At 33.5% G+C, this 13,337-nt stretch overlaps 1 protein-coding gene across 1 annotated transcript in view; it reads left to right on the forward strand.

Annotated features, from left to right (window-relative positions):
• Positions 1–13,337, forward strand: part of LOC106461948 (lachesin-like) — a 42,717-nt gene that overhangs the window by 1,240 nt on the left and 28,140 nt on the right. The window contains exon 2 of the mRNA XM_013921816.2: positions 8,099–8,306. Coding sequence (XP_013777270.2) covers positions 8,099–8,306 — 208 coding nt within the window. The remainder of the gene's footprint in view (positions 1–8,098; positions 8,307–13,337) is intronic.

Genomic DNA, 13,337 nt, shown 5'->3' on the forward strand with positions numbered 1-13,337 from the left:
CTGAAAGGGCGAGCATGTTTGGTATGACTGGGATTCGAGCCCGCGACCCTCGTATTGTGAGTGGAGCGCCCTAACCACCTGGCCATGTCGGGCCTCTGTGAGAAATACTGCTAGTATATCTGTTGTGGAAGGTTTAGATTCTCCCGAGTAAGTTTTTCACATATTAAAATAGAAACCCAGTTCATAACATTGCAGTGGCTTCATGAAGAATGTCCAATGTGAAAAGTGTTATGTAAGATTCAAGATTCCATCGGGTAAGTTTTTTTCTCAAATACAAAGAGGAGTTATTTAGTCAAAAACTCGTTCCTAGAGACCTTGGACCCTTTAGTATATGAGAGCTTTCTGAAGAGAATTATTCTCACATGTTTCCTATGACAATTCTGATATTTATATGTTGTTGTTTTTTTTAACACTGCCCATCACAAAAAGTGGAAATTCTCCAAAGTTTAAAGGTTAAAACGTTTTTCGTATATTCAATAGATAATCTTTAACTTTAACAGCAAAAAATTCTTTTTTTCTTCAAATAGTTTTCTTAGGTAAACTTAGAGCCAGCAATGAGGATTATGGTGTAACCTGGAAGGTTTATTTTTAACTAGTTTCCTAAGATAAACTTAGAGTTAGCAATGAGGATTATGGTGTAACTAGAAGGTTTACTTTTAACTAGTTTCCTTAGGTAAACTTAGAGTTAGCAATGAGGATTATGGTGTAACTGAAAGGTTTTTAAATTATTTCCTTAGATAAACTTAGAGTTAGCAATGAGGATTATGGTGTAACTGAAAGGTTTTTAAATTAATTTCCTTAGATAAACTTAGAGTTAGCAATGAGGATTATGGTGTAACTGAAAGGTTTTAAATTAATTTCCTTAGATAAACTTAGAGTTAGCAATGAGGATTATGGTCTGATTAGAAGGCTTTTAATAAAACTTGTTTCCCAAGAAAAACTTAGAGTTAGCAATGAGGATTATGATGTAACTGTCAGTTTTGTTTTTTTTTCTATTTTTCCCAATGTTTAATTCTGGAGATTTCCGTGAGGATTTCTTGGAAGAATATCTAACTTAACAATAAACTGTTTACTTGTTCTGGTGTTCTGAGATATTTTTCTGTATTGAACAAAATTATTTTCCTAATACTTATTGCCAATCATGTGAGTATTTAAAGAAGGAGAATCAGCATTCATTAAATATTATTGGACCCTTGTAATTTAATTTCATTCGAGTTTTTATCGGAATCCTTCGATTTTTCTGAAGAAATCTTTACACAGTTTATTACACAGGAATTAGTGTGCTGCTTTTGATTACTTCTGATGGAATATTTAATTTTCGTTATTTTTTGTTTGTTGTTAAGCGCAAAGACACAAGACGGAATATCTGTAGTGTTCCCAACGTAGGTATCGAAACCCGATTTGTAGCGTTATAAGCCTTCAAACTTACCGTTGATCTACTGGGAGCAGATTCTATAAAATAATTTACTTTAATGTGACACTTTAAAACTGGATAACCTACTCATTAATTACTTTTATTTTTTGTCTTGCGATTCCGAAAATGTATTTTTGATGAGAAATGTGACATGGAAAAATGTAATTTTTGATGAGAAATGTAACATGGAAAAATTTAATTTTTGAGAGAAATGTAACATGGAAAAATGTAATTTTTGATGAGAAATGTAACATGGAAAAATTTAATTTTTGAGAGAAATGTAACATGAAAAAATGTAATTTTTGATGAGAAATGTAAAATGAAAAAAAAATCATTTTTGATGAGAAATGTAACATGGAAAAAATGTAATTTTTGATGAGAAATGTAACATTAAAAAATGTAATTTTTGATGAGAAATGTAACATGGAAAAAATGTAATTTTTGATGAGAAATGTAACATGGAAAAATGTAATTTTTGATGAGAAATGTAACATGGAAAAATGTAATTTTTGATTTACTATAGTACTCTTAGAGTATGAATGATTTTTTTCTTCAGTTATTCACTAAACATTACCCGATAGATCAACTTTTCGAAAGTTCAATATATGTTTATTTGTTCGGCTGTACATTTCAGGGCTGAATTGTGGGGTTCGATTCCAACGGTGGGCACAGCGCAGCTAGCCCATTGTGTAGCTTTGTGCTAATAAAGACAGCATTTACTCATGTACTTCTGAAGTTATTATTCTGAACGTCTACTTTTAAAGCGGGAGATAGATAATTGATGCTATTTGGAATGGAAATAATTTTGAGATATTGTAACGATGGCATGTTTCTGTAGCGCTGTTAGAGTCTACGTAAATTCTTTATTTAGACTATTTCGATGGCGTCCATTCTTAAGCTTCTATCCTAGTAATATTATTTGTTTTGTTTCAGTACGGTAATGGAAACAACGGTTGATGGATAACAGAATTAATGGTTGTCGACTCACCAACCATAAAAACTGTTTTATAGACTAAGAAAAAATTACACAATATCCAAATATTCGTACACCTTGGCGTCTAGAATAGAGTGGACGTACTATTAACCTTCTAAAGGCGTTCCTAAAAGTTTGATTTAAGGTGTTATGGTCGTCGTTCAACGTGTACGTGGTCTTGTGTAGAGATCTTTAGACAGTAAAAAGAATTTTATGTGGAGACCAGGATATCAATCAATTATTTGTAGCTCGCATGTACGACAAGAAGACAAGTAATACCTTGATTTTGTTATTCCTTAACGTGGTTTCTTCTTTCTTGTATTATTTGAGCCAGGTTTATTAATTATATATAAAAAAAAACATTTACTAATATTGATGCTTACACAATTCATGTTTTACTCAAGAAGAACTGTTGAAACTCAAAATAAAATGAAAGTTAGTTGTCTACTTGGAACATCAATAGTTTAATAATAAAAAGACTTAAAGCAGTTTTTAGTTTATTTTAATGCTATTTACAATGAATAGTTTTCAATTCTAGGCTTAAAACTAACATATTTTTAGTCTAAGAAAACATAATGCCTCATAGCCAACGAAATAATTAGTGCATAATGTATTGTACCGCGTGTACATAGTCGTGATTTTTCTGGTTTTCTGACAATACGGGTCTGGCATGGCCTGGTGGTTAAGGCGCTCGACTTGCAATTGAGGATCTCGGGTTCGAATCCCCGTCACCAAACATGCTCGCCTTTTCAGCCGTGGGGGGTGTTATGATGTGACGGCCAATCCCACTGTTCATTGGTAAAAGAGTAACCCAAGAGTTATCGGTGGGTGGTGTTGACTAGCTGCCTTCCATCTAGTCTATCGTTGCGAATGAGGGACCATTACCGCAAATAGGCCTAGTGTAGTTTTGCGCATAACGCAAAACAAACCAAACCAATCTAACGATTTGATAGTGTCTAATCTCGAGTGAAGACAGAACATGATTTTATGAACTACAGAAGTTTAAGAACAGGTAATTATATTTAATAAATGATATGGAAACCTAGGCAATTTGCTCCATATATTATAAATTATGAAACAATGTAAATTCACACAATCTGTTATATATACTTCATTTTAGAATTAATAAGAAACTAGCTAGATAATCTGCTTTTATATCACATATTCTTAAACAGTGAAGAACATATTAGACAGTTATTTCTTTTTTAATTGTGACAGATTATAAACAATAAAGAACAAACTAACTAATTGTGTTTATATATATATATATATATATATATTACAGCTGTCTATGCATATATACCGTATTTCCTATACAATTGGTTAGTGTGTAAAATTTCCAGAAAATTCTGTACACATTATCTGTATCCTTAATAACAAATGTTGGACAGGGAAGCCACAAATTCCTCTTACCTTAGTTATTCATGGAACTAGGTCATTCTACTATGCATCAGTCACTGGGTAGCACCTGCATTTTCAGAAGAATGGCATCGTTGTTATTAGTGCATAATGCTTTGTTTTCTCTGTTTGGGACAAGATGATTTGAGACTCTGTAGGACTGCCAAACAAAATAGTCTAGCCCCAGCTCTGTTCAGTACCACCCATGATCAGGCAAATAGACTGAACAAGATCCTTTAGAATATATAAAAGTGGACAAAGGCTGGAGAAGGTAGTGATCCATTGGAGGAGTTTAGCCTTCCTGTGTAAAAAGTTATACTACCAAGGCAACTGTGGTTCGCAGCATCTATGGACGAGTTACTTACAGTTACTCATTGTTTTGTAACCTAAGAGCATCATATGACATTCCTATGAGTGTAAAGGACGTCTTAGCCTAGTATTGGTCAAGAGTTCGTGGGTGATAGATTTATGCCAATCCACACACAACTGAGATAAACTAAACAGATAATACTCGGTATATTTAAGAGTGATCGAAAAGAGGATCTGGATCACTTCCTGAATATGGAACAAGTTATACAACACCTGACCATGAGTTTGGATGGTTCAGCCCTTCCACACTTAAGCAAGGCACATATATGGAACTGGAATACAGTAGGAGCAAAGTTGCATCAATGTTTCAAACCAGCATAGAACCAAACTGTCAATCAGGCCGATTTCAAGGCTTGAAAAAGGGATCCTACAGAGAATTTGGCTGCTTTTATGGGTGATCTGCACCATTGCATTTGAAGGCATAATTAGCTGATCATGAGTATATCCTCATTGATAAATTTATCAAGAGTTTCCACAGCAAAATGATTATACTTCCCCTAGATGTTACATTTGCTTTGGGTGGGGGAAGAAGGGTTCTTTAAAGTGAACTACCCATACCTTGCCATGTAACAAGAGGTAAGGTTACCCGTTTTTACTGACTACACAGCAATTACAGGAGGGCTGGAAATGAACTGTAGCTACTGCTTCTTCCACTCTGGAAAACTAATAGATCCAGAATCAAGTCTTTACACTGATGCGGGGGAATGTAGCAGATAGCTTACACTGAAAGGTTTGGTGCTCAGCCAAGCTCCGTCACAACTAGGTGGGGATTGATATGTGCCTGTGAAAATACAAGGGTGAGAGAAAGAGTTGCTGATTGATACAGAAATTTCCAGGATCTTTGTTTATTTTGCCATGTATGAGACACTCCAAGTGAAGTCGCCACTCTAGCCAGTTAACGCATTTCATTGTAGCAAATATTGATAGACTATACATGGCTAGAAAGGCATATGTTTAAGTAAAGACAGACAAAGAAAAAAGATAGTCATTTTCAACCAGAGTCTGGCACTAGCATCCTAGGGATAGATGTAATGTGGAAATTACTGGTTAGTTTTACCCATGCAACTTGTGTACTATGTTTTTATGGAACATCGATTCAATACAAGCTACACTGGATCCAGGAACAGTAAACGGCGTGAGTGTATGTTACAGAGGGAGTCATAGTACCTCTGTTTAGTCAAGTGGTGTTCCTTTGTTTACGACAGAGGAGTTCTAGTGTGTTGGTGCTATGTAATGTGGTGATAGAGTCAGTGCATGAAATGTTCTGTTTTTTGTATAAAAAAACATGCAGCATTACCTCATACGGTGATCTGTCTGAAAAGTGATGAAGTCCTGGTGGTGTTCTGCATTTATGGGCAGTCAGCTATCCAGCACAACAAAGCTAGCTAGGTATTACTAGCATGATTTGCGTCATGCCATGTCCAAAAGCAGGTACTCAACTGGCAACACATCTAAGGTCACTTGTTGAAGGCTGTACAAATGATCTTGATTCAACAGAGTAACAGGAGCTCAGTGACCTATATGTTAAATGTGCCAATGTGTTTTTGGAAACAAGTAGCTAAGTAGGCCAAATAAAAATAGCTAACTATTACATAGACACTGGCAATGCATATATGATTAAAGAACAACTTTGTAGGCTTCCTTGGAGTACTAGGGATGTAAACAGAACTGAAGTTTTGTGACAAGGTTTTTCAAAATTTCCATACTAATATCAGCTCTCAAAAAGGATGATGCATATTCTAAATGGACTTAAAAGTGTGACCACACATTCCTGTTAATATAGCTTCTTTTAATGAAAACTCCAGTGTCAGTATATTAACAACAGTGGAATAGGGGCAGTATTATCACAGTTGCATGATGAAGTGGTATATGTGATACCATATTTTCATGATATGCAGTTGTGCTCTTTATTAACTACCAATTTTAGTTTCACTGGAATTGTCTGTATTTATTTTTTTGTAATGTCAACTACAGTTAAGTGATTTGATCAACTAGCAATGGTGATACACTGTCTTTCTAGTTCAGCTACTGATTGTGGTGGCCATCTAAGATAATAAATGTATTTTACTGCAGAATATTTTATTTCATCTAGTTTGTCTGTGTTTGAATTGATATCTATGGTAGTGACAACATGAATATTAATCCTGGGTGAAATAATTTCAGACAAAAAGTCTTTGTTCATCTGCAATCTGCCAGTAATTATCAATTTTGTGATGCCAATATAATGTTTTGAGTTTAATTACTCATAGACAGCTATCGAGACACAGCTAGTGGAAGAGCCTGTGTCTGTTCCCATGGTAATGGTGCATGAGAAAAACAGGGGCAGTCCATCCAAAGCTGGAAGAACCTAGAAACCTGAAATTTTGCACCCATACTAAGTTGACCCTGAGGGTCTGCGCCTGGGTATATTATCTATCTTATCTACATACGTGCGAGCATGCACATCTTTTTAATGAGGCAAGCTAGCAAAAACCAAATAGAAAGAAATAGTTTCTTATATTAGAAATATAAATCACAGACAGACACGAGGAAAGAACCAAGAAACCTGAAATTTTGTGCCCCCATACGAAGTGAACCCTGAGGGTTTGCACCTGAGTATTATTACTTATCAAAGTGCGTGCGCGAATGCGCTTGTGCATCTTTTTATGCGAAAAACACATAGAAAGGAAGTGTTTCCTTATCAAACAACTTCTAATATATTGAAAAGCCAGTGCGTTTTGGAAACAGTGCCTTCCAACAATGGCTATTATATCATGTTGCTCAGCAATAAAAGTATAACCTAATATTGTTGTTAAGAGACTATGTGCTGAAAGTATAAAATGGAATGTATAAACTACAAGATTGAAAGAAAAATGTTTGTTGTTTTCTAAATTAAATGCTCCGTTAATTAAAGTGGTTTGTTTTTATCATTTATGTTTAAAATCGAAGGAGAAATCAGAGGGAAGGCTACATATATAAACAGGATACATCTCATAAAAGAGCAACAAAAGTATATAGGTTATACTTTTATGATAAAATGGGTTAAAAATACACACACACTGACATAGTCATATAGAATAAATCAACCTAATAACCCGAGCGAAGCCGGGTACTTTCGCTACTTATAAATAAATTAAGAAAACGGTAGACCATATGCTTTGCATATTACACATTGTTAAACAATGGAAAATATGCTAAATAACCTGCTTTGTATACTGCAAATTATGAAAAATATATCATATATTACGGATTAAGAAGTGATACTTCCTGATGTTAACATTATAATAGACTTTGAAGTTAACATAAGTCGTAAAGATGAATTTCCAATAATTTCTAAACAAATTCATTTCAATACTTTAGTTTTCTGCGCATTAACTAAGTTGTTTTTTCTAACTTTATTTTCCTATAAACGTTTCCTGTAAGTGTTTTACTTTTGTTTTGAGATTTAGCTATCATTGATACTTAGTAACGAGGCATCGAAATGTTGCTATTTCTTTATTTTAATAATTGATTCGTTTTGTAATTATTCAAAATTAACTACAATTCTTTACATTACAGAACACAAAACTTTTGCAATGATCATTAGTTTTGTGTCTAATAACTATTGCTTTTTTTGTCATTCCTCCAACATAAAGTACAATATGGTAGATGTGTGATAAGTTTCAGGCCTTATGTAAACGATATAATAAATTTTTAGCTTAGTATATGGATTTAGAATTACCTTTCTGAACTAACCGAACCTTATAGGAGATTATTGGGATTATACAAAAGATATTATTAACAGCTGACCTAACACCTAACTGATGATTCAATGTATTCAATTCGTTCGAGGTTTCAATTATTGGTGTATTGAATTATGACATTAAGTACTTCTACTCAGTATTTTTATACACGATTAGCTTAACTAATCTGTATGTTAAGTTTGTTATGTTCTATATTTTCAAGTATATAATCTATAATTTAAGGTTGCCTGGCTGAGAGTCGAAAGTAAGACTATCTTAACTATCCACAATCATGTGATAACTAGGAACTACAGGATTGACTTAAGCCATAATGACAATCGAAATTGGATCCTCCACATCAAGAATGTCCAGGAGTCTGATAGGGGAGGCTACATGTGTCAGATAAATACAGTTCCCATGAAAAGCCAAGTCGGGTATCTAGACGTTGTTGGTAAGTTACTGACAAACATCAGTCAGTAATGTTTCTTTATATGATGTGTCCACCACGGGGAATCGAACCTCATATTTTAGCGAAGGACTAGTCAGTAAAGATTTAATGAAGCTTTATACATTTTAAAACACTATGAATTTCCAAATCGAATACTTAGTGACTACACTGTTAGAAATTTTTCTAACTTACCAAAATTTCTAACAGTGTAGTCACTAATACTGGTCTCTAACTTACCTTAATACTGGTCTGATTAAACTGTTAGAAAGTTTGGTAAGTTAGAGACCAGTATTAGTGACTACACTGTTAGAAATTTTGGTAAGTTAGAGACCAGTATTAGTGACTAAACTGTTAGAAATTTTGGTACGTTAGAGACCAGTATTAATGATTAAACTGTTAGTAAAGCTTTCTACTTTTTTGTAGCACTGTGAAATGTAAATTCGGATGGTTAAGCAAAGTCTATACTAAGTGAATCAAGTGGTAAATATGTGAATAAGTAGAGTAATGTAGATATGTGGTAAAGGTACTTTGTGATAAAGCATCACATGGTAGGCTATTAAATAAGTAGAGTAATGTAGTTATGTGGTAAAGGTACTTTGTGATAAAACGTTATTTAGAAAGTACTGGAACACTTACATGTATGATAAATCATTATTTGGATTCATTGTGATAAAGTACTTTGTGATAAAGCATCACATGGTAGGCTATTAAAAAAGCACAGTGTACGGTAGTTATGTGATAAAACGTTATTTAGAAAGTACTGGAACACTTAGATGTATGATAAATCATTATTTGGATTCATTGTGATAAAGTACTTTGTGATAAAGCATCACGTGGTAGGTTAGTGTAGTAATTATGTAATAAATTAAAGTATGATAATTATCTGATAAAACGTTATTTGGTAAAGATTGGATAAAGTTTCATGTATTATGTAAGTGATAAATCACCATTTGGTTGCTAGATGATAAAAGTATTGAGATAAAAAATCGCCTGTAACTTACTTTATAATAAGCGTTATTTCATATAAATATGGTACAATGCCAGTGGTAAATATGTATTCAAGTTAATTTCATGTGTTATTGGAGAAATATGTTTGCTTGTAGTATTTATGGTCAGTATGGAATAACAATTATTATTTTGCTCCACATGACCATCGAAATCTCATTAAAGTTTTCTACAATTTGAATAATTCTCAGTGCAACCTTTTACTGGTCCGCCATTTCCCTTACTGGGCCTAGAATGAAATGCCAAAAAACATCTTCGTTTACAAACAGTACTGATGAGTCATGAGTTCAATGAAACTAGTCTACTGTAAAGGGAGTAGTGAAACAAAGAATATAATTAAGCCTTATGTCGTTCATGGTTTCTTTCTTTTATACACCGAACTTACACATTTTGTAAGGAAAATAAAATTTCACAATTATTGTGATCCAAATCAACCACCGCATTTTCAAAATAATTATACATTAATTAGAATGTTTAGATTGTTTGTTTGTGGTAAAGCGTAAAGACACACAATGGGCTATCTACGCTGAGCCCACCACTGGTATCGAAACCAAAATATTATGAGTAATATTATTATTTTAAACTACAGTCATTATGAACACAAGTTATAAAGGCTTAACTAAGTAAGCCAGATGCTTATCATTTTAAAATGAAATAATTTAGTATAATATTTTAAGAAAATGAAGTTAGTTACTTTGCTTAAAGATATTCGGACCTCATGCTGTTGTTACATTTTGTCGTCTTCCCAGAAATTAATATCTTAACAGTTAATGAACAACCTACTATTTACTGTCTAGTCGACATTATAGGAACAAGGAAAACAAAAGTAAGCCTAATTTAGTATAATATTGCACACACTGAGTAAATTGAGCCATGTTGTTTATTGTTTTTTTCAAAATAACTCGAAGCTAGTTAGAATATTTACTTCCCACTGGACCACATGTGTGTTTGTTGTGGGGGGGGGGTATAAATATTAAGAGGAATATTGATTATCGGATAAATAAGTTTAAAAAATCCAAGAGTTTAGCTTTCAATTGTCTTTACTGTCCAGCGCCCTCTCTCACTATGTATGTCTTTGATTTTTCCTTTAATTAAAATGGATATTGGGCAATTAACAAACTCAAAATTTGTCCGAAATGTCAACACAAACATTGCTACTATACAGAAGAGACAGTTGTAGCCCAGTAGTGATTTTGCTAGGCCTGTGAACCTGAGGATCCACATTTTGCTTACTGTTGCCCCCAAAACCTCACTGCGCACTTTGGAATGCTATAAGTTTGGCAGCAAATTCCTCGGCGCTATTTGGTGAAACAAGAGAAACCAAAGTGTTGATAATGGGTGCTGTTGACAACCTTCCTTTTCTCTTGTTATTTTCTGTTGAAAATTAGGGCTAGTTATCAGCAGCTGGCCCTTGAGTTGCATTGCGTTTAAACTGCCTCATGAAACAAATTTTAACATTGGTAGCATCTGAAAATTACAATGTAATGAACAAATATTTTATGTATATGAATTTGAATAATATTTTAAAGGGACTGTTTCAACATTGGTCTCTAATATTAGTTATATAATAAAACGTTAAAAGAAAAAAATCACTTTACTTCAAAGAAAATTTAAAGCTACAAAAAGGACTATTTGCATTGTGTTCGTCGAAATCCCGAAATTTTTAACGTGATAAGCTCTGAAGCTACTGGGGGGACTATTCAAAAGAATGTAAACAGTTTACTGTAACTTGAAAGTTTAGCAACGAATAATAAAATTAATAAGATATAATCAAGTTAAGTATGTCGTTCAAGTCTGTAAGCTTCCTAAAACATGTAACATTTACTATCATTACTCGTTAGTAAAGAGTGTCTCTCAAGAGTTCTCAGTGGTTTCTGCTACTTGGTTGCCTTCCCTTTAGTCAGCATTTCAAAATTAAGGACAAAGGCAGATATACTTATTAGCTTTTCCATAAACAACGCAAACAAATAAAACTTTCTAAACACTTTAAACGAAGGTTGTAAAAATTTAATTAACCAACAAGTTTCAAACGTATAACATAAATGCACTGGTCATCAAAAATGCATTATGTAATTAACGTGTGTTATAAAAATATTATTAACAACATAACGTAGAATTCAGCATTGTAATTTTAATTACCGCTTTTAGTACATGCAACATGCCTGGTCTCAAAAATTGCCGAAGCTGTAATGACGACTTAACGATCGTTGTTGCTATAAAAAAATCTTATTAACGTTCCTCAAAATCCCTTTACGCCTTACTTTGATTGGGTTCTTTATAGAAATATAGTTTATTGCATCACCTCCAGTATTGAGCTGGTAAACATAATTAATCTAATTTTAATGGGATTTTTCAAATAATCATTAGGAGAATTAGAAAATACAGAACACTGTCTTATTCTCTAGCTTGTTAAATTTAAAAAATAAATAAATTAGACGAAAATTAATATTAATATTTGCCACATTGTTCACGTGAGCCACGTTTTCCGTACGTTATTATAAATTATGTATAACTTCTTTTTATTACTATTATTAGAAGTGCTAAAAAACGTGCTCGTATAAGAGAGGCACGGAGCAGACAGGATATCGTATATTTAGTTTATTAGCAGAAGGTTATAATGTTGATAAAGTGTGTTTGAGTTTCAACCTTTTCAATGTGTTGTTTTTAGTTATGTTGATATTTTTGCGGATCATAGACACAGTAACTTTCGCCATCACTCTTGTAACTAAAAATGTAAATGCGGTTATACCTTTATACTTTTTGCTACTATATCGATTTATTTTATATAATTAACAAAAGTAAATCGTAAAGATGTTGTTGTTTGAAAATAGGGTAAAACTTTTACTGTTTCTTCTACAATATCTTTTTATTTTATATCCTTAACCGTTTGTAAAGAGGATAGACGACTATTGTTTCTTGTCCTATAATCTTTTTGTTTTGTGTTTAACTAGAAGTTTATCATACCGTTGTTTGGAAACAAGATAAACCTTTATTGTTCTCCTGCTATATGTTTTTGTTTTATATTTAACTAGAAGGTAAACATACTGTTGCGTATCTGCTTGTTTGTTAATTTCCGGTTTAAATTCTTTCCGAGGAACTTCAGCAATATAAGATCCTTTCTTGATTAAAACTAGTTTATTCTTTCTCCATACAACTTTGTAATACTTAGAATTTCCACCGTTACTTTAAACTTAATAACGTTTATAACACACGCTATAAAGCACAATGGTTCACACACACTTTACTTACGGTGCCTACTGTTAACTTGACTCAATTATCTCAATCTTCAATCTATATCTGCATATCTATCTATCGCTGGCTTATACACTAAAAAAGACGTCGTCTAGCAAACACTGGGATATTCACGATCCTTCGAGAAACTGCAGCGCGCATGCTCACAGCGTCGCGAGACTTCCGCTGTCGTAACACTGCCCATTCCTTAGTATTGCTCGTCCCGAACAATAGCCTCTTACATTAAACCAATAGATAATTGACAATAATTTGATTAAATTTAGAGAATTTACAAACACAAAATTAAAATTCAACAAAGTCTCTTAATTTTACCGGACGTATCTTCTTCCGTACTGGTCTCTGTCTCATTGGCTTCTGCTTCACGTGGGGTTCATCTGCTCCATCAGGAAATGTACCATTATCGGTAGCACTCACATCAGTGGTAGTAACTTCATTAACGACTTCACTGTTTTCCTTCTCAAAACTGAGTAGAGTTTCTTCTTCAACATTGGCTTTTTCAGGCGACACGTCTTCAACAGCATTATTTGTTCCATTGCTCACTTCGTTCCAACTGAAATGTCCTTGACTGTAATAATGCTAAAGCCTGTTGGCATGAACCACCTTTGGCTTACCTCGCCGACCACATTTTATTCGGAAAGTCACGTCTGAGAGACGATCTATTATGTCATATGGACCTTCACATGGAGAAGACAACTGAGGAGAATTCCCTTTGGTCTTCCTGGGATTAAATAACCACACCTTGTCTCCTGGTACAAAACTGACTTCAGTAGACCTCTT

Source organism: Limulus polyphemus, unplaced genomic scaffold, assembly GCF_000517525.1.
Source record: "Limulus polyphemus unplaced genomic scaffold, Limulus_polyphemus-2.1.2 Scaffold1064, whole genome shotgun sequence".
NCBI classification, from domain to species: Eukaryota; Metazoa; Arthropoda; class Merostomata; order Xiphosura; family Limulidae; genus Limulus; species Limulus polyphemus.